The 25,634-nt window shown below is 37.1% G+C and overlaps 1 protein-coding gene across 1 annotated transcript; it reads left to right on the forward strand.

Annotated features, from left to right (window-relative positions):
- Window positions 1–1,626: 1,626 nt before the first annotated feature.
- Window positions 1,627–25,019, forward strand: SPTLC1 (serine palmitoyltransferase long chain base subunit 1; the record flags this gene model as incomplete). Its single annotated transcript, XM_010163633.2, has 10 exons — window positions 1,627–1,772; window positions 9,698–9,792; window positions 13,257–13,350; window positions 13,822–13,894; window positions 17,382–17,514; window positions 19,253–19,382; window positions 21,199–21,288; window positions 22,022–22,129; window positions 24,516–24,611; window positions 24,923–25,019. Coding segments are annotated over 10 exons (1,062 nt in total), but the record flags the coding sequence as incomplete, so codon positions are not given.
- Window positions 25,020–25,634: the final 615 nt, after the last annotated feature.

Below are 25,634 nucleotides of genomic sequence, written 5' to 3' on the forward strand. Positions count from 1 at the left end.
GGTGCCGCCCGTGTGGGGCTGCGCTCGCAGGAATGGAGAATGCGTGTGCGTGCGCCCTGTGGAGGCGGGGGAAAAGCAGGTGTGCGCGCTTGAGTTTGGATCTGTGTCAGTTTGTGAGGCCACATTTAAGGTGTGTGCCAGGACACTGAACCTCGGTAAGATCCACAGTGTTCTCTGAGTATAAGGTCAGGGTTTGTAACTGGCCAGTGTTATTTACAAAGGAAGAAACGACTTCGAAGTGTTCCTGCTTGCATGCTCTCCTGGAGGGGATCTGCACGGCGCATGTGTATCCAGGCTTTGTTTCATGACCTTAAAGAGGATGTCCTGGTGACAGGCAGTGGCCTTGTGTCGATGGTCTGTTTCCCTCCCTTCCTTTGGCAAAGGCTGGCAGCTTTTGAAGAATTTTCCTCAGGGTTTGCGGTACAAATACAGAAGTGCTTAGCTACTGAAGTGCTTAGCTACTGAAGCCGGTAGCACAGTCTGGTACACTGAATTCAGGGTAATTGTAGGCACTGGAAAGCATGGGGAAGTAGTTTGTGTGGACCTCTATTGCTACTATGTTATGTGTTCTTTAGATGTCGTGGTGTACATATGTATTCTGAATATGTTTGGAGAACTGAAAGGTGCTCTGCAAATGATATATTCATTATTTGCAGTTTGGTATGCCATAGGACTCCTTACTGGTTTTAAAAACTTGTGCTCAGTTTCCTTTAGTTTCTAGGTTTGTGGGGCATTCCCCTTCCTTTATTGGCAGGTCAGATCCTACCAGAAAACACTGATGTATGGGAGCTCTTCCAGTGAGTTGAAGAGGGAGTGCAGTAGTGCATGTACACTTTGGGCCTGTCTCTCTCCGTAGACATCCGCAGTGTAGACAGGAGCCTTTCTGAAATGGAGTAACTAAACCTGTCATTAAAACTAGGTGTCAAATGCTGATGCTGTAATTCCACATCTGTTTTAAACTAGTTCTGCTGCCAGAGGAAACTGTCTTTCCTCCTTCCAAGCACCCAAAGAGTCTATCTTTATATTGGATTAACTCGATGGTCTAGTTTGTGGTGTATTTCCCTAAATATTGTGTCCATCCAAGAAAGTATATGACATGGGGCAAAACTGCTTCTGGTGATTGTGTTGAGCTATACCTGCTCAGAGTGCCTGTGAAACTAACAAAAATGGGCTGTGAGGACAGGTTTAGGTTCCTTTGTAAATAATACTAGTTGTTGCAGCTGGTGGACTGTAAGTTATAAGAATGTAGGGTTGAAGTGGATGTGTATAGGGGACATGGACCTTCAAGCTCTCGGGAGACTTCTGCTTGTTGTGAAAGCTTTCTGCCTTCAAGGATTCTGGCACAACCCATACAGCTTCTCTGCCTTTACTCTCACTGTTCAATTTATGTGCATGTGTGGAACCAAAACTGTTTATCAGAGTGTGCCTTGTTTATTAACAGCAGAATAAATCCATTCAAACTCAAGTTAACAGCTACAAGCAGTAGCTGCAAAGCAATCCACTTTCATGTAATTGTCATTTTTACTGATCTAGAAATACATTATCAACTGATGATGAGCTTTGTTTTCTTTATGAGTGTATGAGTAGGAACAAAACTGTTGAATGGTGTCACGCTGATTCAAATAGAATTCTATGTAGACTTATTTTTATGCTTTTATTTTCAGGCTCCTGCTTACCACCTCATTTTGGAAGGAATTCTCATTCTATGGATAATCAGACTTCTTTTTTCCAAGACCTATAAGCTTCAAGAGCGCTCTGATCTAACACCTAAGGTATTGTGGAAAAATATTTTTCTTTGCAGAAACAGTTTATAGCTATTGATGTATTTGGTTGTTGAACCACTGCTGCATCACAAATTGTGCTGGTTTTTCTTAGGATTTCAAAGGATGAGCTTACTTTGAGCTAAGAAATTGCTTATTCCATGAACACTTCAGCTAGTGCTTTTAAAGTAGCACTGTGTTTGAGAGTCTGAGAAATACAAAAGAACTGATGTGACCATGACTGCTAAGCTACGAAAAACCGGCATTAAGTCTACTCGATGGATGGCTTTGTTTTAAAAAGGAAAGCTATACTAAAAAACCCCTACCAAACAAAATAAACTATAAGAGTATTGAGAGTAGGAAAATGATCAGTCTGTACATGTAGTATCTGTGAGTAATAATTCTGAGAGTTTACAGTGTTGAGTGGATTGCAGAAAACTTTGCAGTTTAGTGGCAGTTTTCTTCTTTTGCAATGTGGTTGTCTCAAAAAAACCCCAACCAAACAAAAACCTGTAGTTGTTTGTGAAGACTGGAATTTCTTCCTGACTTCTGGCTGGAGACTATCAGGAGTAAATAGAGTTTGTTTTGGAGATGTCCCTGGACTAGTTTGTCTGAGACATGGTCTGTAATTGGGCTTGCTGCATAATGTCAGAGAATACCATTGAATCTATTGAAAGGATGATTGGATGCAGTCTCTGAATGTGAAAATAGTGAGGTGAGCAAGGATGCACTCATTTCTCTCCGTCAAAGATGAGCTATAGCAGTGTATTGCAGTGTGACAACTACCTTGTGCATGTAAGGGGTTGATATGAAGTCCCATACAACAAACATGCTTAGTTTGCTAGAGCTTCAAAGGAATGGTATTCTTTATGAATGGGGTAAAACACTGGAATTTCTTCATGGTACTGAGGAAGGTTTGTGAAGCACATTGTGGGTATTTTACCTTGTCACTCCCATCTGTATCATGCACTTGCACGTTTTTTGATCTTACTCTTGCTAAGGATACATGTTAAGCATGTGGGCTCAGTGTGATGCATCAGTGAATAAGATGCAGGGACTATAGGCACAAGGCTGTAAATGTGAGCAATTCTTATAGATTATAAATACAGATTTTATAGATCTTGGATACGTTGATTCACAGTTGCAAGGCACAGAAGACAAAAATTTGCAGAGTGCTAAGAGCTGTATTACAGCAAAGGGTTTGACTTGAGATGTTAAAGACAGGAACACCTGTAGCTTTTTGTTACCTGTATCTTGATGGGAAAAAGAATAGTATGGGGGAATGCTCTGTAGTCTGATTGTATGTTCAGGTTGTCTGACAGTGAAGGAAATTTAAGTTAGTCTCGTTGGACGTGGTGTTTTCCATAGGAAGAACTGTATTTGGAAGAGAATGTCTTGTCTACAGTTAGTTTTCTGAAAGTGAGCAAAAAATACAACAGTGAAGTGAGAGTATGAATAAATCTTCTACAATTGGAGGACTTAAGCAGACTGACACGTCAGAGGTGTGGAGTGATTATGTCTCTTTTTCTACATTGTAGGTAATTGCTGTGAAAAGAGCTCATTTATTTTGTGTAGGGGAATAGCTGTGGGGAGACCCACCCCCGCACCTTAATCTTCACTGAAAATCCACAGATAGTTGACACTGGTCTGTGTTGTGGCTTCACCCCAGTAGGCGGCGAAGCACCGCACAGCTGCTCGTTCACTTTCTCCCCTACCCGCAGTGGGACAGCAGAAGAGAAGAGGAAGAGTAAAAGCAAGAAAACTTGTGAGTGAATAAAAAATTGTTTAAAAAGCAAAGGAGAAGTGGAAGAAGAGAGAAACAAAACAAGTGATGCAAGGGCAATCGCTCACTACCTCCCCTGAGTGGACCAATACCTGGCCAATTCCGAAGGAAAAGATGGCTAACTTCCCCAAACCCCCTTTTTTTCCCTTTTATGGCTGAGCATGACTGCTCGGCCTGGAGGAGGCTCTGGGGAGGCCATGTTGCAGCCTTTCAATACTTAAAGGGGGCCTGTAAGAAAGATGAGGACAAAATTCTTAGCAGAGCCTTTAGCGATAGGACATGTTTATAAACTAAAAGAAGGTAGATTTAGACTGGATGTGTAAAGAAGAAGCTTTTTACAATGACGGTGGTCAAACACTGGAACAGGTTGCCAGTGGTAAACCTGTGGTGGTAAAAACCCCATCCCTAGAAACCTTCAAGGTCAGGTTGGACAGGGCTCTGAGCAACCTGATGTAGTTGAAGATGTCCCTGCTCACTGCAGGAAGGTTGGACTAGATGACTTTTGAATGTCCCTTCCAACCCAAAGCATTGTGTGATTCTATAGTATGGAATATCTGTTTGGATAGTTTGGGTCATCTGCCTGGTTGTGTCCCCTCCCAACCTCTTGTACACTCCCCAACAGGCTTCTGTGTGCATGTTGACCTACATGTAGTAACATGCCAGCTGTTCAGAGAGGAGACTGCTGACTTGCTTTCTGATTTGTTCTAGTTTGATTCATGCTGTGGTGTCCGGTCGTTACAACACCAGAAAGAAGTACCAGGTTGCTCAGGTACAGGTGGTGGAGATAGGCCAGCTCAGGTGGTGGAGCTCAGGCTACCTTTATGTCAGCCACTCATGTAAGGATACTTGGAGTTCCTCTGTGAATTGTTGTTGGGGATGCTGCTGGAGCAGAGCTGGCTCTCTGTAATAAAAGTTACTGAAGAATACCACTACTGCACAGCCATCTTGGTGTGATCTGTCAGGACCAGTCTGTCCTGGGGAACCAGAGGCAGACGATATTGTGCAACATAGTGCAGTTAGGAGTCACACTTCTAAAACAGTGAAGACATTTACCCTGAAGGTGGTTTCTGGGTTTAAGTCAAATGTGTAGCAAGAGTACTATGAAATCCAGTGCAGGAATGGGCTTTCAGCTGACTGATTGTCATCCTTCAGTAAGAGTGTTTGTGGATGTTCCTATTGGTTCTATTCCAAAGTAATGAAATCTCCCAAATCATTAACTAAAAAGGTGGAGTACTTCCCTGTGACTATAAGTTCCTGATAGTTTGGGATTTTGAGAAATACACGTAAGTCTGTAGCCAAACAAGGTGCTAGACATATAGAGCCTTTCTGGGCTTTTGGCCCAAACCATGTGGTATTTTGACCCAAAATAAAATCTAAAGAGAAGTAGCGAAGTGCTACGGAGAACTGGAGCAGGCAGTAGGAGACTGCATGGCATCATTTAGCAAAAGGTTCAATGATACTGAGCTTTTCTCTCAAAATCTTTGAAGTCCTGCTAGGAGCCATGTCTTACCATTTGTGGATGGGAGGAATAATTGTTTTCTTTGGTTTTAGAATTTTCACTACAGTAGTAGCATGGGAACAGTTTAATTAGAGTGATATTAGTCAGGAGGCTGGAAAGTTCCTGTGAGAGACAAATGTTTAATGCGTGGCTGAGAAATACTGTGAGCCACAAGAGCTCTCTCTTGCAGGAGCAGCATTCAGAGATTGATCAGATGTTGTTCTGCAGGGAAGAGCAAATGTAGTCTGTTCTTGTAAAGGTTTTCAGTCATTCTGAGCCAAGACTCCTTATGTAGGTAAAGAATTTCATAAGTATTAGCATAGTTTGAAAGAGTGACATTTCTAACTAGCGTGCCCACTGTTTGTGCCAAATTGTGCCATGCTGACATATGATTCTGTAAATACCAGGAAACTAAAGACCTGTTATTTGAGGAGCAGCAAATTAAAAAAAGTCTTATTAATCTTTGGATATTGACACAGATGCATATATGACACTTATTTCAAAACACTAGTGCTAGCTAAGAACTATCTTCATTAATGTAACTGCTACTTTTTTTTAAAAAAACAGCATCAACAACACAACTTATTTAAACAGCCAGGGTTGGATGTCTTTACACTCAAGTATTTCTCTTCCACAGGGTATCTGGTGTTTAAAAAGTAAAAACCACAACCACCAAAGTACAATGTATGTTATATTTATGTAAATATATATATGTGTGTGCATGTGTATTTAGATAAATGTATTTTAGATGTTTCTAGCTGTGCACCAATGTGGAAGTATATGTACTATAATTTAGAAAATATAGACTTTTATATCTAAATATTTTAACGTGTATTGTATATTACTCACAAAATATATGCATTTTATGTTGATATTTATATTATATTTAACATTTATGTTTAAAAGATTTAAAAAGAATTATAAAAGGGCAAGAGAAAGAGATTAGAGGTGAGTTCACTTACATTACAGCCTGAGAGTGGAAATTGAAAGTTTTGAGTTCATTCTTTTCAACAAGTTGATATTTTCAGTACAGTGAACTGAGGAGAAATAAGTGAATCAGTTATATACTGAAGGTGTTACAGTGTGAATTAAAATCTTGTTTCTCTCTGTATTTGAAGATTAAGACTTTTATTCTTGACATTGGTCTGAAATTTGGTGCCTGTTGAGGAGGCAGAAGATAAAAGTGCTGTTCTGAATGTGGGGTCACTGTACAAAAGAAAGCCTGCTTCTACTGTGTCTTTTTGGTCAGAGGGAGGTGGACATGTTTACCCTGAAAGTCAGGAGGATAGGCCAGTTTACTGAGATATTTTGTGAGTCAAAGGAGGAGGGGAATGGACTGCCCCTACTGCAGTATGGATGACCATTTTAGATTGAGATTGGTACTCAATCACCAATATCTCCAATCCCCCACCATAATAAAGGAACTTCTATCACAGAAGCTTTTGTTAAACTACTGCCTGTGCTAAGTACATGGAGAAACAAAACATGTAAGACATGAAGATGCAGTTGTTTGACATTTATGTTCCTATGTCCATCAAAAAGCAAGGTGCCATATAATGGGTTAGGAGAATGGATATGAGCTAGAGTTAGTGAAATGGTGTTGTTTAAGTATTTTATTCAGCATTAAGAAATAAAATCAGGAAATTGCCACTTCTCATCTGTGGCTTGTCACCTGTGCTGTTAGTTTGTGCACTGCAAACCTTTCAAAGGGAAGAATGGAAACTTCTTACTATTTAGGATGAACAGAGGAGAAAAGTACTAATTAGGAATCGCTCATTATCTTTATGTTCGCAGCTCTCAGCTGTAATTGTTCATTGCTATTTTATTATAGTTAGAGTGTCTAACTACAATATTCTAGTGTATTCTATAAATACAATTTTTCTTTCTGCAAGACTCCATGGCAAAAAGAATTTGTGTATCATTTGCTAAGCTGCTCGGTTATATTTTGTACCCTTAGTTCAAAAAATTAGACTTAAATGAAGAAGCTAAGGACATGCTTGCACAGGTTTAATTCTGCCCTCTTTGAAGACAAGGTATGTTATGTTGCCTGCTCTGCCTTTGAACCATGTTCTATAAAAGCTGTTCAAATGTTGTTTGCATTCAGGTCTTAGATAGAAGAAACACCATGCTTCCTAAGTCGTTTGGGTGTTCAATGTCATCTAATGCTTTTCTTATTTATCCTTCCATAACTGACAGGCTGTACCACTTCTCACCTGATTTATTCTGCTTCCTATTTAAAACAAAAAACAACAACCAAAATGACAAAATCCCTGACCCTGTGCTCTAAAATGAACACAAAACTGTTGATGCAAGCTACACCATACACAAGGGATTTGGGGCTGTTCAGCACCAGCTGTTGTCAGAGTGGAGTGAAAGCTGCACCAGCATCCATCCTGCTTCATGATTTTCAGAAGTCTTTTTGAACTCTTGTGAAAAGGTGTAAGATACTACTGGGCAATTGTAACTCAGGATATGGTTTGCCAGTAGCATCAGCCAATCTAGGTAGGGACTGCTTTGTTGTGGGATCTAGTTTAGCTGTATATCCATCCTGCTTTTGGTGAGTTATTGTTCATCTGGATCGTTTTTCTGACCAAAGTTATTGTCTGGCTTTGTAACTGCGTATGCTGACACAAGGAACAGGAATGTACTTGTGGGTGGGAGAGGACTTACTGCAGCAGCTGCTGGCAGTGCAGTGGGTCGGCACACTTAGTGTTGAACTACGTCTTTGGGTTGTTTTTTTTTTTCAAATAGCAGTACAGTATAGAGATGCACAGTAGTAGCTGTTCTGAGACAAGGAATTGCCACTGTGTCTTGGATCAATGGAGTTGAGCATGCAGGGGTTATGGTTGTGGTTCCGCTCTGAGATTACCCTGAATTTGGGTACTACTTTTCCACCATTTTGGCACTGTGTCGCATGTTAATCTCGGGTGTAGGGTCGATCACCTGGTAATTTTTTCCCATAGGGATTTTGAGTTTTTTGTTGAGTCATGTCAAACATGAGGTTTGATAGTAGAATATAGTAATGAGTGGTAGTCAATAGTATTTATGCACAGCTTAATTTGTTGTTGTTCTTTTCTCTGGTGCTCAGTTATTTGTTTGGATTTTTTTCATTGAAGCATTAAAATCTGCTATTTGACATGCTATGAATGGCACTAGTACAGGGTAAATTAATATTACCCCCTACTTCAGTGCTTTCCTTAATATGTGGAACAGCATTTCACTGCATACACAACTGCGTGCAACGCTCCAGCTGGGGTCTGTCCTATAGTGGCTAAAGAACCTAAGCACTAATATAAGTATAGACCCTTCAAAATATTGAATATATTAAATTCTGTTGCACATTTATTGGCATTTTATTTCCTTTAAAACGTATGCCCCATGGGTTAAATTTCAGTAAGAAATCTAACATGAGAAAGTTAAATAAAAAGGTATTTAAAATACATCTGCAAAATATTAGAAACACAAGTGACTATGCTCACATAAAAAGGATCTTTTCTGGAATACAAGGGTATTGAAATTTCCATTTGTGTTTTGAAATAGACCTTCATGGATCTCCTGGGATATTAATTAATACTCTGGAAATACCTAGAAACAAAATTATTCATTAGCTTTGTAAAAGGAAAGTGATGAAAGTACAGGAGACTAATTTGTTGCATGTAGTTCCTTTTGATTTTTTTCACTTCTTAATTTATTTCTGTACTTTGGAGGCTTTGAAAAGTGTATTTGGAAAAAGTGAAAATGGAAAAAGATACTGCTGTGGTGTTTTCAAAAATCGATTGCAGAATTTATATTTTGGTATTGAAATAAGTAGCCTTAAATATTCTACTGCTTTTCAAAATAACAGAGAAATATAAACCCATTGTAGTCGTACCATTCAAAGTGTGTTAACAAATACGTTAACTGGTATATTTTGCTGTACTGGTAAATAGTCCTCCAGGAAAGTTCTGCACTCATGGTATGCAGGATTTGCCTGAGTGGTTGCTAATTTGTGTGGAACTGTCTAATGCAGTTAGGCTGGTCCACTGCATGTCCTTTGGAAAATCATCTAACTGAGATTTTCTAAATGTTTTGAAGCACTTTGAAAACAAATGTGCATTCAGTATTCCTCCTTGGTTAAGTGGGGGATACATGGTTTAGTGGTTGTTACCATTTCTTCAGCATTTGGCAGTTTTTCTCCATTGTGTCTTGCCCACATATGTGTTACTTCGCTAAGTATTTTAATGCCACATTTATTTAAACAGCAGTGTTGAAGACTTGAGAACGTAAAGTGAGGCAATTTATATTCAATTGTTATTTGTATTCAATTACATAAACTGTAGAGGAGGATTTTTGTAATTAATAAATTGAATGAAACAGTATTGACTAAAATTTAGCAGGGACATCAAGTTACCATCTCTCCTCTTGATTATCGTATCATGAGATCTTTAATGCACAGGCATAACTGGGCTGTCTTTCTTTGTATCTCCTTTCCTTTGAAGAATTCAGAACCCCTCAGTTGAACGTAATGAGATAATACTAATTATAAGTGTCTCAGAAAGATGACACATTAGCATAGCATACATCATTTCTCATACAACTATTACCAGCTGTTTGGCATAATATTTTTTTTTTCCAATGGAAACACTTTTTGAGCAGTATTTCTTTTCTTCTGTTCAGGAAAAAGAAGAGTTGATTGAAGAATGGCAGCCAGAGCCTCTTGTACCTCCTGTACCAAAAGATCACCCAGCTCTCAACTACAACATTGTTTCAGGGTAAATGTAACCAAAATTAATTTTGTTTCGCATTTCAAATCAAATACTTGATGTCTATATTTGTAAGCTTATTTCTTACTAAGCCTTTCCATATCCTTAAAACCTTTCATAAATGAATTGCATTTTTAGATAGCCGGACTGCATTTGCCACTGAGAAGATGGCCTTGGTTTTTCAACATTGTCAAGACTATCTTATTAAGAAAATCTTTCTTACATTAAATGTTATAAATGTTTTAATTTTTTTTTTTACATGTTGAGGGTAGAGGAAGGGACACTTTCTCTTTGCCTTCATTGTGGGTCTGTATTGTTTGGTATTAATTTGTTTCAATTTTTCTGAATATGTGGACTTACACCTCCAAAAGTGGTTACCACCTTCTGTGTAGGGGTTGGGGGGAAACTATGTCATCACAAATCACTTCAGAAGAAACTGGTTTTGTGGCTAACCACTTGGCACTTCATTAAAAGTTGTTCCTCTTTGGATAATTAGAAGTGGAGATGCTTGATGGCAAAGTTGTTTTGTGAGGAAATTATGGCTCAACATTACTTGTGTGTTATGATGCTTTTAAAATGTGTATTGACTTAAGCAAGACTAACTGTATATATCACAAATTGTTTTGAAATTTCTTTCATAAGCTTCAGATTTGTTTATGTCAGTAACATTTACAATTTAATAATTCTTAATATCCTTCTAGTGACACTAATAATTTAAAATAATTTAGTGACAGAGCACAATTATTCGCTGCCATAGGGAGTTCCATTTTGCTGGTTCTGCCATCATGGAAAAATCTGCCTTGGAAAGGAGATGCCTATTTTAATCAACTGTGATGTAAACAATCCTTCTGTTATTGTTCAAAATTTTGAAACAAACAATACTGTGGAGTTAAAGGAAGTGTTGGATGTTTAAAAAAAAATCTGAACAAATACCTTTTAGATTGATTCAGAAAATGTTTCAATTATTTAGAACTTTCCAGTGCTTACAGCTATGGGAATGTTTTGTGACAGAATCTTAATGTGTTGTGGCTGTTAAACTTATTAGTGGCTATGGGGAAAACTTGGTGTTTGTCTTGTAATATTTAAACTGCCTACTAACTACCTTCCTGTAAGTTGCTCAACAGCTGTCAGATTGTAACTTGGGCTATAAACTTAACCTGCATTTCACAATTAATACAGAAATGAAAGTGTCTGCATCCTAATTCGAGCTCAAGAGCATTTCTATCCCCTTTTTAATTAGTGTTTTAGGGAGACACTATTGACATTAATGATGTCATCTTCTTTCAGTGAATTTCATGTGTTAATGTCTATGATGAATGAAGATTTACATAAATCTGAATTATCTTAACATCTGAAGGTTTAATATTGCATGTTTGCAGTAATGTGTAGATAGAGTTTATGTAGGCTTATAACCACTTAGAAGGTGTTAAATATTTCAGTAAAAATTTTGACCCGATCTCTGGAGAAGACAGATTTCCTCCTCCCTCAATATGCAAGGCGCTTTATGCCTTATGTAAGTATACTGCTTTCTGCTGAACACTTGCATAATCCCAGTAACGTTGCCAAATGATAAGCAAAGCCAATAATTCAGAGACTTGTCCAAACAAAAAAAGTGACTAATCTTGAATCAGCAGTGAAGAAGTTACCCATGGCGGCTTGGTGACAGTCCAGAAACTAGTGACTTCTTGTGGTATCATTTCTGTCAACTAATCTATGCAAGGCAGCTTAGTTGTACAAGATCTCATTCAGAAAATGTAAACCTGTTTCACAAAACAGTATGTCTGCAAAATTCTCATGCTAATTTTCATTTTGCTTTAAAATAAAAAAGGCATTAATGATCTGGCTTTGAACTTCATCATCTTCTGCAACTCATTTTTCAATACGTTCAACACTTAAGAGGTAAGTGAGAGGTCCAGGTACAGATGGAGTGCCTTCACTCCTTAGAAGAGCTTCCTTCTGAAGGACTTGATTTCAAGTTCTTTGAATATAGCTTGAAAATGTATTTTTATTTACAATTTCAGCTGGATCGCTCAGTATCTCGTAACTGTTGTCCCTAACCACGATGTTAGTCTAGGGGAAGGGTGATACATGAAACTATAAAGAAATTAAATGTTTCACTATTTTTCTTTTGCAGAGGCTTGTTCTTGACATTGCAAGGAAGGTTTTATGATACTGTTAGGACATATATTGTATATAATTATTCATTGGAATAAGCTTTTCCATGAGTATTTTCTGCCTAACCATGAGTATTCATTTACAAGTTTGGGTAAAATTGTGATAGTAAAGTGTGGCCACATCTTTGTGAGAGCTGCAGCTTTGTTAGGGTCAAATTGTTGGTAAACATTAGTGTATTTTCTAGGTTTGAGAGGTGGAGCTGTGTGGGCAAATTGTAAATTTACCAGGTTTAATAGTATACTGGGTGTGTACTGAACCTTGTGTAAGTGACAAAATGCATAGGTCTGCTCTTGTGAATATCTGCAAACCTAAGAAGTTGTTTCACTTAACTTGTTTCACTTCCAACATTTGGTACAACTTGTTGATGAGCAAGACAGAGGAACAGGTATATTTTTAATGGCAGTCAGTTCCCCATGACAGTTTGCTGCACATTTGTATAATGCTACTACTGTGCAGAAGATGTTCTGCAGTAATGCAGGACTGTTCCTTTGTGGGATCAGGTTCAGAATATAGTAGAATACACCACACAGATATGATGCTTGCACTGAAAGAGGTAGTAGCTATTTTTATCTTCAGTTTTTTAATACCTTCTCTAAATAATAAATTTTTAGGGCAGAAAATGTCTCTGCCCTTTGCTTCTTATGTATTGTGCTCTTGTTCATTTGTTAATATTGTGTGTTTTCACACTTTCTCTGTTTTCTGATTACATGAGTTATTCAAACTATCACAGATTAAACAGAATTTGAAACTTAAGATGACAGATAATACAATACTTCTGTTTGCTTACAGCTAGTACTTTCAGGAGCCCTGTGCAGTACAAGATTGGTATTGTGTGTTTGCTTTATGACAAACCATAGATTTTTAAATTCATTTTTATCACAGAAGTAAGTAGCAATGCAGTATCCTTTTTTTTTTTTTTTTTTTTTTTTGTAGTATTCTTTCTTTCAAATAAATATCACTTTGCTTTTAAAGGAGAAACTTTATTTGTCTCTTCAGGAGTCACCTTTGTATGAATTAAATTTTCAACAAGGAATCTAAATATCTAAAACTAAATATCTCGGAAAGATATTTAGAGTTTTATTATTAAACTACAGGAATACAGTTTTTGTTGAGTATGGCAGTACATTTGTGACTGAACTTAAGTATTGATTGGCAGCTGCAAAGGAAGAATTAGAAAGAGGGAATGCTGAAAAAGCTGTGTGCCATTTACTGTTGAAAAACAAAACTCCTGTACAGTTTGACTTTTTATAAAAGTGGCAACTCTTCATTCATAACAATATATCTGTATTTTTTTTCAGTCCTCCCACCCATATAATCACTGTTAATGGAAAGGAATGTGTAAACTTTGCATCATTTAACTTTCTTGGACTTTTGGATAATGAAAAGGTTAAGGTGAGTTCTTCTCTATTGTGTTTGTGTGCTTATTCCTCTTTTACTTTGTATGTTATCTTGGAATTAAGAATGACTTCAGAAAGCACAAACTTTGTTAAGGAAGTATACTTCTAAAGTGGCAAGGAAGTTTATAAACCTTCTATTTTTGTACTGTTTAAGTTTGTCTTTTTACTAAAGTTTAATCTGGTGGATTTACTGTGTACTAGCTGATTATCAGGTTGAGTTAGTATCTAATGTCCTTAATCATTAGAATACAATGGACAGTGCTTAAACACTTGTTTAAAATAGTTTTGTTGTGAAATTAATTCATAGAATTCAGTACATTATTATACTTTCTGTAAAGCAGGTCATGTTACATGGTGCAAGAAGTGACCTGTGTACATTGGCATCAAATTATGAATGTGAAGCCTATAGAGGAGTTAGAGACCTAGTGTAGGAATAAATATTTCATGTAACTGTTTTATGCTAAAGAGTGCAGCCCAGGCATCTCTGAAGAAATACGGTGTTGGCACTTGTGGACCTAGAGGATTCTATGGTACTTTTGGTGAGTAACGTTCTGTGTTCTGCCTTTAAAGGTGTTCAGACTGGTTTGGTAAATCAGTCAAAATAGTCCAATATATAAGAAGCAAATTATTTCTATTGCTTTGAAGAATAGTTGCCCTCTAATATGTTTTTACCGTGATTGTTAAGGATTAGTAGCGTTTATTGTTCATAGCTTTTTTTCTTTCTCAGTTTATGTGTTTTCTTACTCTTTCTAATGCTGGTCTTGAAGGAGGGTTGCAAAGTTAAATATAATCTGTTTTAGTTCTGGTCACCATAGTAGAAAGAGAAAATAAACATATTCGAATTTAGTCATGCATGGTGAATTTAAGTGTAAATTAATAATAAGCTTCTAAGTAGACCACAAGAGGGCAGTCTGATTTCTGTGATAAAGATTACTAATGCTGTAGTCAAAATTAAGTTTTTCTTTACTGTTAATTTTAATGTTGTAATTAAGAGGTTTTATGATGTGAGTAGATGGTACTGAGGTTTTTTTCATTCTTTTTAGGAAGTAGTAAGTTGATAAATATCAGCCAGAAATAGTTCTTTGCAGGCATTAGTATTTTGAAATACTGCCTAGAAACAAGAGAATAATACATGAATAGTTTCACAGTTGCAGGCCAAAAAGCCATCAACTCGTTGTCTTGTGAACTCATATCTCTGCCTGTTTAGTGAGTCCCTATTAGGACATTTTTGCTTTGTGCTGTATCCCTGAAAACTGCATCCATGCCTTTATCCTATGACAATCTTGAAATACTAGTATATGCACACATAACTGAATCTTAATGGTTATTTTCTTCATGATGAAAGCTGAGGGGTATATCAGTTCTTAGGTTGTGAGGTTTTTTTAAGGCTATTGTTGATTGCCTAGCAGCCACAATTTCAGTACTACTGTGAAGGATCAGGACTGACTACCTAATAAAATATGTGAAAGATGGGGTGGGTTTGGTCTCAGTTCTTCTGCTTTTGACATGCATGGGAGCACATGTTAGGCACTACATGGGCACTTCATAGCAGTTTTTGACAATAATAGCTTTATGTAGTAAGCTGTACCAATCATATCTTCCTTGGTGCAAAAGTACTCTAGGTAGTGTTTGCAGCTTTCACTTAAACTAAGCTAATCCAAGTGATGCAACCAGACTAAGGCAAATCACTGCAATAAGAATAGGAGAGCCAGATAGTATTCTGGTTTTAACACGATGGAATGGTGGTGAAGCCTTAATTAATACTGTTTTAAGCTTTTCAAACTCATAATTATACAAAGCATTAATTCCCTTAATGGTGTATCAGATTTGTGTGTGCTCTATGTCATTCTGAGCTTAAATGTTCTTGCCCTTGGCAAAGTGTACTGGCCTTGTAAAGTTTTTTTCCTTAATACAAATCTGATTATATTTGTTAGCTCATTACTGCTGACAGTATTTCTTTCACCCACAGTTTCTACGTAGTCCTTGCTCAGTGCAGTGGTGGTTGTTGATAAGTAAAGCTCAGTAAGAAGCATGCAAATATTCATTTTTAACTGTGATGATCTTGTAATCTTTTCCATTTTTTTAGTTAAAGGATATAGGTGGTCTTTTACACTCAAACAAAACACTTTTTCCCCATTAGGTATCAACAGCTGGACGCTCAGAGTAGTAGTTCAGTCCTTATTTCCCCTAATTTGTTATTCTCTACTGGTAGAGCTACAAGAAGGAACATTTTTATTGTTTATATTGCATGTTTTGAGTGCCATATTGGTAGAGCTACAAGAAGGAACATTTTTGGCTGAGTATTGTTTATATTGCATGTTTTGAGTGCCATACGGCCAGCTTCTTTTTTTTTTTTTGGTGCTTGCTGACAGAAAAAGATCTTTCTTGGGCTTTTTGTTCAATAATTGAATCAAACTTCATCCATCCTGTTTTGAAGCCTGACTGGAGATTGCTTCATTCATCCTGATGTTCATATAACAATAAAGACAAAGATTCTGAAAAAGGACTGCTTAAAATCTCAGTCAGAAAGTCGATTAGATAACTCCAATCAGTATCCTTCCTTCCAAAAACTTTGGAGAAGAAAGTCTGTTCTAGATTTCTCTGAATTTTTGATATATCTAATTCAGCTGTCTCAAAGTGCTAGGTAGCAAAAGAAAAGTTTCAAATAATAAATGAATAAACTTCTTGTTTCCATTTAAAACCAGTGGAAAACCAAATAAAAAAAAAAATCCATTCAATTACATTTTTTGTTGTTCAAGTAGATGTTAGGAAAGTGTTGTTGAAAATTTATAGTTTGCAGTCTATAGAAAAAATTACTCTTGATTGTGATTGGAAGGCTGTTGTTTGAAGACATAGCATTTGCTTTTATTCTCAAAATGTATGAATCAGATAGTTTTCCCCTTTGGGGGAAAGGTTATGCTAGGAATTTGGTTAGTATGGCAAAGTTAAGATTTTTACAAAGCCCTTTCTTCCTACACCCTTGCTGTTGGTACTGAGCTAGAATTAGCAACATTGACATAACCATGCCTCATAGACTGTTGGAGAATCTGTATTTTTAACTGATGTTGCCTCATTTGATTTTATTTTGAGTGAACTTTGAATAATTGCAAAAAGGTAACATTCGGCCAATGGTGATCTTTCATGTCACACACTAAGGACCTCCATTTGTCTTTTGATCTTGTTTGTTTCCAGTTGATAAAAGGCATAATTCTCTGACTTTGGCAAGTCAGGTAGCAGAAGCAGGTAGGGGCAAGAGAGTTACACAGTTAAAATAACAGCTTGTCTGATACCGGTTATCTTGCTTAGGCAGAATATTTAATGCCATGGTCACCTTTATGCAGCAGCAATCCACTCACCATCTGGTATCACACTTCTTCGTCTTTTGATTTAGTGGTGTTTTGTTTCTAACGTGGGTCACTTTGACCAAATTGGTTTGGGAAATGCTTGTATGTGTAATTGTGTCAGTTCATCTTAGGAGTGAGTAATGTCTGGCATGGAGATAGTGACCTTTTCAATTGGCTGAAGTGCATTCAGGAGATGGTATGTGGTTGCAGCCTGACAAGAGCAGTTTTCTGTTACAATGATAGCTGTGCTATATGCAGTGGAAGCATCAGCTTAGAAGAACTGACAGTCTGCCAACAGGACCTCATTAATTGCTATAAATTACATAACTATTTGTTGTCTGACTGTAGTAACTGTGCTCCCTAGTCACAGTCCAGGAACACTGCATCGTTTACTTGTGGTCTAATCACAAGTGATTTTAATTACCATTGCATAAGAAGATGAGAGAACCACATTGCATAAATATTTTCAGATCTGTCAAAGCTTCCGATTAATGTTGGGTTACTTGTCAGTTTAAGTAAGGCTGGATTGGTTGCAGCTGATTTTGGGGAAGTTATTTGTTGTAACACTCTTCCTACAAATAAACATTCTGTTTCTTTCATTTAGATGATTGCTAAAAACAATGATGGTCTTCCTGATATGAAACAACAAAACTAAGATCTTTTCAATTTTCCTCTCAAATAGATGTGCACTTAGAATTAGAAGAACGACTAGCAAAATTCATGAGGACAGAGGAAGCTATTATATACTCCTATGGATTTGCAACAATTGCCAGTGCTATTCCTGCGTATTCAAAAAGAGGGGACATTGTGTTTGTGTAAGTATTATTTTCTACGTGGGAAGTTCCAGATTGAAGAGTTTTCCTTACCATTTTTCTTTTTCATTATTGTTAATCATATTAAGTTAACCATTTAGAAAATAATGCTGGTTTTGATCAAGTATTTTGTCTTACAAAGCTCAAATACCTTTTCTTTGTCAAATACTCAAAATCAAATCAGTTACTGGTTTTATCATGGAGGAGCAGACTCGGGCACTCAGCTGAAAAAAAAACAAACTTGTGCATGCAAGAACTAGCAGAAGTCTTAATACCTAGTTTTCTTCTTAAGGAACTGTACAGTCATAATTGCTTTTCTCCTCTTTACTGCTGGCTTTTCACGTTTCTTGCAGGATAGTTGCTCCCCTCATGCTTATTTGCAGTGGATCAATTGGATAAATATTGGTGGATATTAAAATAATACAGGAACAGCTATACAAGGTCAAACTAAGGATTCGGCAAGCCCAGTACGTGGTCCCTGAGAGTTGCCAATCATGATTTGTCTAGGGAAGATTAAAAAAAAAAAGGAGAAACAATGTAACAAAACTCAAAACTTCCTGGGACAAAAGAGGAGGGTTTGGTTTTAGTAGTAGTTGGCGCCTTTTTCTTAAGCCTTCCTATTCTCTTAGTACCTTTGTAAATCTTTAATATCCACAATGCTTCTATTACATGTAATTTCACAGTTTAACATGAACATTTTATGAAAAAATATGAAGAAACACCTGTTTTGACTATAACAGCTACTAATTTCAATTGATGCATTTGATTTTTAGACAGTGAACTGATCCATCTTCTCCATGGGGGGAGTGAGTGAATGACTATGTGGGTATTGGCTGCCTGCTAGAGTTAAGCCACAACACAGTGATATTTTTGTGTTTGTCTGCCAAAATCTTTCTGCTGTGCTCTCTTTTCTGAATGTAAGGCTTGCAGCCTATTTGGCTTCTTTTTACACAAAGTTATTTCATAACTTTGATCATGTTTTTTGGTCATCTTTGAGCATTTACCAGATCAGCTTTTTTTGAGACAACCAGGATTTTGCATGCTATTCAAGAAGCCAGTGTATCCTGTATTTAGCTATCTTCTACTGTTTCAGCTTCTTACTGACAAGAGATCTCACAGTATTTAAAAGCACCTTGGTTGAATTTATTGCATTTAGCATGTGCAGAAGCATTGATTTAATTGCCACTTTTAAAAGATTACTTGATTTAAGCAGCTGTGAAATTGTGTACCCCATCATAGTCAGAGATTTACCTTTCTAACAGTTAAAAACAGCGGATGGTTCTTGAACACTGAGATGGTAATTCCCAAAGGATATTAAAAAGCAGGTTTTGAATACTTGGAGAACCACTGTAAATGTTACAGGTACATCTTTGTGCCTTTTTTCTAAGACCCAGAGCAAATGAAATTAGAGGTTTCTGGGATGAGTACCGTGGTATTGTGCCCAGTCCGTGGAGTACTCTGCTCTAATAAACTGCTGTCATAGACAAACAAGAAGACCAGTGTACACTTCAGGAAAAATCCTGTTGGCTTGATTTTAGTGGCTATAGTGCACAGAAAACTTGAGGAGCTTTGGAAAAGAGTTTTCAGAATGGAAGTAAAATCTATGATGCTTTAATAAATCTGGGTTTAAATGCACCTAAATACTGATATCTGCTCAAAAACAGGACAGTCCTAATAGCCATCTTTCTTTGAATAATTGTTAAACCGAGTGCAAACTTAGGAGGGCTTGCTGTATTTACAGAGATGAAGCTGCCTGCTTTGCTATTCAGAAGGGATTACAAGCATCTCGTAGTAACATCAAGTTATTTAAGCATAATGATATGGCTGACCTTGAACGACTCTTGAAAGAACAAGAGACTGAAGATCAAAAGGTACCATTCCTTTGAAGAAATATTTGTACTTTTTTGTGCCACCTCCCACACATTTTTTTATTGGGTTGTATGATTGAATGGATGCAATGCTTACAGGCAGTTACTTGGTTTTCATAAATCTCGATTGAGCAGTTAATGTTGCTTATGTAATTGACATAGATTTAAAAAAATATATATCTATTTATTTGCATTTGTCTGTGTAATGACTGGATGCAAGTTCACAGGCACTGGTAGTGGAGGAATATTTTTATGGACAGATGACTGAAGTGAGAGATTTTTATTTTTTTTTTTAATACTATTACAGAGCTTTTTTTGGTCTTTTAGAAATTTGCATAACTGTACTTCCCTAATAAATAATGGAAGTTAATTATCAATTTGAATGCCACACTGTAAAATCAGCACAGAAGAGGCTAGTCTTAATCCTTTATTTTCCCTTGTCTGGCACTCGACTCCTAAGGTGTTCTTTCTCTTGAAGAATTTGGGTCAGTTTGATGGCTTGCTTCTCATTCTGATAGTAATACTAAAAGATGTCCAAAAGCAGCTACCAAAATCAGGATCAGGAGCTACAGAAATGAATTTTAAAATAATTAGCTGAATTGGCACACACCCTCATTGTGTGCCATGCTCACAGAATGCTGGAAAGTTACAGACAATTGGAAGAAAGCTGATTTTGTGCTAGCAAATAGAAAAAGTAGAGTAGATAAACTGCATTATTATAAGCCAGTCAGCTTAACATCAGTCTAAATCAGTTATGGATCTGATTAATAGCAAATTTGTAGACAACATACAAGTTAATGTACCTTCATGGAAAATACATTTTGTCAGATAATCTTTCCCTGAGATTTCAGATGTGGTTGGCAGACTAGTCATGCAATTTGTGTAACACATTTGGATTGTAAGAGCAGAGTGCTTTGATTTAGCTACATGGTTAAAGTTTCTTAATGTAATTAGCTGAATAAGAACATAAAGTTGGTGGCCAAGAGCTTAATATAGACCATGTGTGTATAACCAAGACATACAGACTAGGAGGGGGTACATCTTACCCCTAGAGTTTGTCTAACTTTTGGAATGGACTGTGCCTGCTTTTGGTGCCTACCACTCAGAAAAGTCAAATAGGTGTTCTCTGAATAAGTCCTTTAGAACAGGTGTTCTCTGTTTAGTCCTTTTACAAGGACTAAGAAAATAAGAAGCATGACTTTATATCTTTGATCAGAAGATATCAATAAGGTTTAAAGTAAATACGAGGGGAATGACATATAAAAAAAACCAAACCAAACCTCAAATCATATCATTGAAGTTTAAACAGAAACCAGTGCAGGGTGTTCTTATTATATTGTCCAGAGATCAGACAAGGAGATTGTAACTTGAATGTTATTAATACTTTTGGATTATGTTGTATGAAAACACTACTATGAGATGTTTGTGCTGCATTGACAATCCTGGTACACAAACCACTTGTTGAAAGCTCAGAGTAATGATGAATATAATAGAGACCAAGATTTGTAGTATTTGTTCTGTAGTTGTACTGTTTTTATTTTATTCATAAAATTCAAATGGAATGGTTATGATTTGTTTCAAAGCAAGGCATCTTATTTCTTGTGTAACAGTTAAAAGCTTTAAAATTATCACAAAATAAAGAAAAACTAGTTCAATGAGGCATTTAAACTTTTGTTACAAATTATAACTGCTAAGTTCAAACTAAAGTAAAGCTTACTTGAAAAAGACACATTATCTTCCTTCCCTATCAAAAAAATCTTCAGAGCTTTGCTTGTTAGTAATAACTGATATGAACTGAAACCAGTATCTTTCTCTGAAGAATCCTCGCAAGGCCCGTGTAACTCGAAGATTTATTGTAGTGGAGGGGTTGTATATAAACACAGGAGACGTTTGCCCTCTTCCAGAATTGGTAAGTGGTTTCAGCTTGCCTTTTAAAGGCTGCATTTGAAGATGTGGCTAATGAAATAGTAGTAACATATAGTTAAGCCTACATAGAAAAGCTCTGCATGCAGTTTTTTTGTTTACTTTCTTGCTTTTTCAAATGTTAATGAAATCATGAACTCAGGTCTTAAATTGTTTTGAAACTTCTGATCAGGATTACAATTCTGAAGCTATGTGTCATGAAAAGTGCAAATGAATGCCTGGTTATGGTCTTTATTTGTAATCTGTAAAATATACTGTATTTTCAACTAAGCTGTGTGATGCTAAATTATTAAACTAAGTTATATCTTAAAAAAAAAAAAAACTTTCAGAAAAACCCACACACTGCTGTCATAAACAGTGACTCCAAGGAAAATATTTGCTACTCAGCATAAATTGGCTTTTTGTGCAGGCTGTATTTTAGTAGATAGTGGAAGAAATGCTGTGAAAATGTGTCATCTTGAAAGTACTTAATAGCATATTTAAAAAATTCAAAGTTTTGGGGGTTTTTTTGTAAGCAAGCATTTATATGACATTTAGTCTTACATGGTGGAAGAATTTTGAAGGCTTTTAAAATGTCTTAATGACAGAACACAACTCTAGAGCTGACATTTTTGCAGTATTCAGGATACAGTACTTGTCTATCTTTACCTTATCTCCCCCACCCATTTTGTTACCAAATTCTGGTGGACTTGTATTTTATATAATTTACTCTGTTTTAGATAAAGTTGAAGTATAAATACAAAGTTAGAATATTTTTGGAGGAGAGCCTTTCCTTTGGTGTCCTTGGAGAACATGGAAGAGGAATTACTGAACATTTTGGAATAAATGTAAGTACTTTTTTGTCAGTTTTTTTGTGAACAAGAGACTTGTGCAGAAGCAAATTGTACAATTGATTTTTTTATACCTGTGGCATTAACAATGTTTAGTAGTGTACAATAGAAATTTAGGCATACTTTTCTTAAATCAGTCTTAAAGCATTCAGGTCTTGGCACTTTTCTTTAATGTGCTTACTTAAAATAATTTTACTTATCTTTAATGAGGAACATACCAAAATAATTTTTATAGTGCATAATTTTATGCTTGTTTTTGGACACATCAATGAGGTCATGTTTGCAGTATTTTCTAGCTGCATACACTTAAAAGTGTCATGCTTTCACGGAAATATTTAGGGACTAGAGGGGTAAGTCAGAAAAATCTTTTCAGTGTACAGCCAGCCTGCTTTGCTCTGTTGCTTTTTACTCCAGTGGGGAAAAATAGGATAAAGCTTTTGATGGTCCTTTCAAAGATGTTGTCTTACTACTTGTGGTAGTTTAACTACAAGTAGACCACTCTCCCCACCTGGTGAGATGGGGTGGGAGTCACAAGACAAGGGGCACAGGATTAGGATGAAGGACAGGGACAGCTCACTCACCAGTTATGGTCACTGGCAAAACAGACTCAACTGGGTGAAGAAAAATCAATTTCATTCATTACCAATCATCTAAGTAATGCAATGAGACATAACAACCACATATTTAAGACACTTTCCTTCACCCCTCCCTTCTTCCCGGGCTCAAATCACTTTGCTCCTAATTTGTCTACCTTCTCCCCCTCAGCGGCACAGGGGACAGGGAATGGGGGGTTCAGTCAGTTCATCTCTGCTGCTCTTCCCAGCGTGAAAGTCCAGGAACAAGATGTTCCAGAGCTTCCCATGGAGTCACGCACCTCTTCAGGCACAGCTCCCAGCTCTGGCATGGGGACATCCATGGGCTGCAGACAGGTCTCTAGTCCAGTGCACTTCATCACCCCCCATTCTGGGGGTCTACCCCCGCTCTGGCATTGAGCGTCTCTCGGGGTCTCAATTTCAGTCACACTTGCCCTCAGGCTCAGCTTTTCTGCTCCAGTGTGGAGTCCTCCATGGCCTACACGTGGGTCTCTGCTCTGCCATTGAACCTCCATGGGCTGCAGGGACCTCCTTTGCCTTCTCCTACTCCATGCAGTTGAATTAGGTGTCTGAGGTTCTCTGTCCTCCCCCTCCTCCTCCTGGCAACGAAGCTCTCTCTTTGTTTAGGCTGATGATTATCTTTTTATTCAGGTCAATGGTCTCTCCTCCAGGTTTTCTCCACCACCTTCTTTTCAGGACAGTCCTTCCCTCACAAATATGGATTTGCAGAGGCGTTTCCCTATTGCTCATTGGCTCAGCCTGAGCTGGGGGTGGTACGCCTTGGAGGCTTCTTGAAAGCTCCCCTTTCCCCCACTACCAAAAACACGCCCCCGCACACACAAAGCCAACACACTACTTCACTGGCAGATTAAGCCAGACTGTTTTTCCAGGAATCATTTTGTGGTGTTTATTCAGCTGAGGAGTACTTTGGAAATCCCAAGCAATGTCCTTGTGCTTGTTAGCTACCACAGCCACCGGAGCAGGGCAAGGAAGAAGTGCTCTTTTGATTGCCAGTGTCTTAGTGTGGAGCATCTCTCACTGCATTCTGACAGTGTCTGAACTCAGTTGGGAAGTGAAATAATAAAATTCTGGTAATTCATTCTGTCTTTCCCCATCTCCTTTTCACTTTAAGTGTCTTAATACCAAATGTGGAAGACAGAAAATGAATGTTAAACAGCTTTAGAAAAGAAAACAAATGGTGCTACTGTGATGCTTGCCAAGTACCATCTGATTAATTGGCTTCTGTGTTAAATTAATTTACAAATACAATCTTTCAGTTTTGTCTGCTCAGAATGGGAGTTTGTAGCGGTCATCAGTGTATATTACCCTGGCAAAATATATGTTTGCAGCTAACAAATGAAGTAATACAATTGTGTCTCTAAGGTTCAAACTCTGATTTAACTAGGCTTATGCTCAACTGTAGTCACATTCTGACTCCTTGTGACTTCAGTGGGACTACTTAGATTCTTAAAAGACACTGTCACATTGAGTGCTTTGAGGAGTTGACACCAGTATCTGTATAATTTGTTTTTTTTCTGTTTGTGTTCTTCATATTGCAGTGCCTGGAAAAGAGTGATCCTATGTAAATTATCTACATATCCATAAATCTCAGTTTATAAAGTCCTTTTGTATTGCTTAAAATTGTTATTTCAATCGTAGCTTCATTTTAATATGTGATAGTTTGGTGGATCTTTTCTAGTATTCATGATAATATGAAATAAGATATTAAAATATAAATAATCTTGATGTAATGAGAAGCATGTCTTAATAACTTGTTAATTATCTGGCAGATTGATGATATAGATCTTATTAGTGCAAACATGGAGAATTCACTGGCTTCTATTGGAGGATTTTGCTGTGGAAGATCTTTTATTATTGACCACCAGGTAAGCCAGGTCTCATTTTTATATGGCGTGGCAAGATTAGTTACTTAGAAATGAGAGTTAGTTACTGGTACCAATTTGCAAGGAGTGTTGTTATATAAATTATTATGCAACATTTGATTCCATACAGAAACTGTGTGGTTCTAAGAAATATTGTAGATGAATTGGAGACCTACTTTTAAATCCCTCCATAAACCTCTAAGTGTGGAGGAGAGGTTGTTTAAATGTATGTGAACTAATGTTTAAAACATTGTCTTTACTGCTATAAAGAAAAAAGTTTTGTTTTGTTTTGTTTTTTTCTTTTTCCCTCACAGCGTTTGTCTGGTCAAGGGTACTGCTTTTCTGCATCCTTGCCTCCTTTATTAGCTGCTGCTGCTATTGAAGCTCTGAATATTATGGAAGATAATCCAGGTACTTAATTCAGGAAAATCTCATTTTTCAGTCTTTCTTCACCCAAAACTAGTAACTCCTACTTCTCCCTGCTTTGATTCCTTACCCTCTTACTCTTTTAAGTCCTCTCTCTTTTTCAGCTAATTAATTTTACATGCATGATTTTTTTCTTCATATAATTTCCCATCCTGCTTTTCTTCTTCAGTGTTTCCTCCCCTTTCTTTCTTTCAGGTGAAAATGAGCAAGTTAGTTGAGACTGGGAGCGACAGAGATGGTTATCACTAAGCAAATAAAAATTATTTTTCTTCTTTATAGACTAGTGACATACTTCTTCCTTGAAAATAAATTGCTTCAAGACAAATGGAGGAAGGGAAGGTTAAAGAGAAACAAATGCAAATATATTTCCTCAGGACTGAACAATCCTTTCCTTCCCACTTGCACTAAATTTTTTTGTTCTTGTTCTCCAAGTAAGCATCCAAGCAAGAATCTGAGAAATTATTGTGGTGCAAACATCTGCAGTTTTGGCAGGACCAAGTACAGGACATTTGGATAAAGTTGGCAGGCAGGAGTTTCTGCTCTAGGAGTCAGAGAGTTGCCCTTGTCGCTGTTTTTTGGGGGGTTTTTTGGGGTTTTTTT

The sequence above is a fragment of the Antrostomus carolinensis genome, unplaced genomic scaffold, assembly GCF_000700745.2.
Source record: "Antrostomus carolinensis isolate BGI_N321 unplaced genomic scaffold, ASM70074v2 scaffold21242, whole genome shotgun sequence".
Lineage (NCBI taxonomy): Eukaryota > Metazoa > Chordata > Aves > Caprimulgiformes > Caprimulgidae > Antrostomus > Antrostomus carolinensis.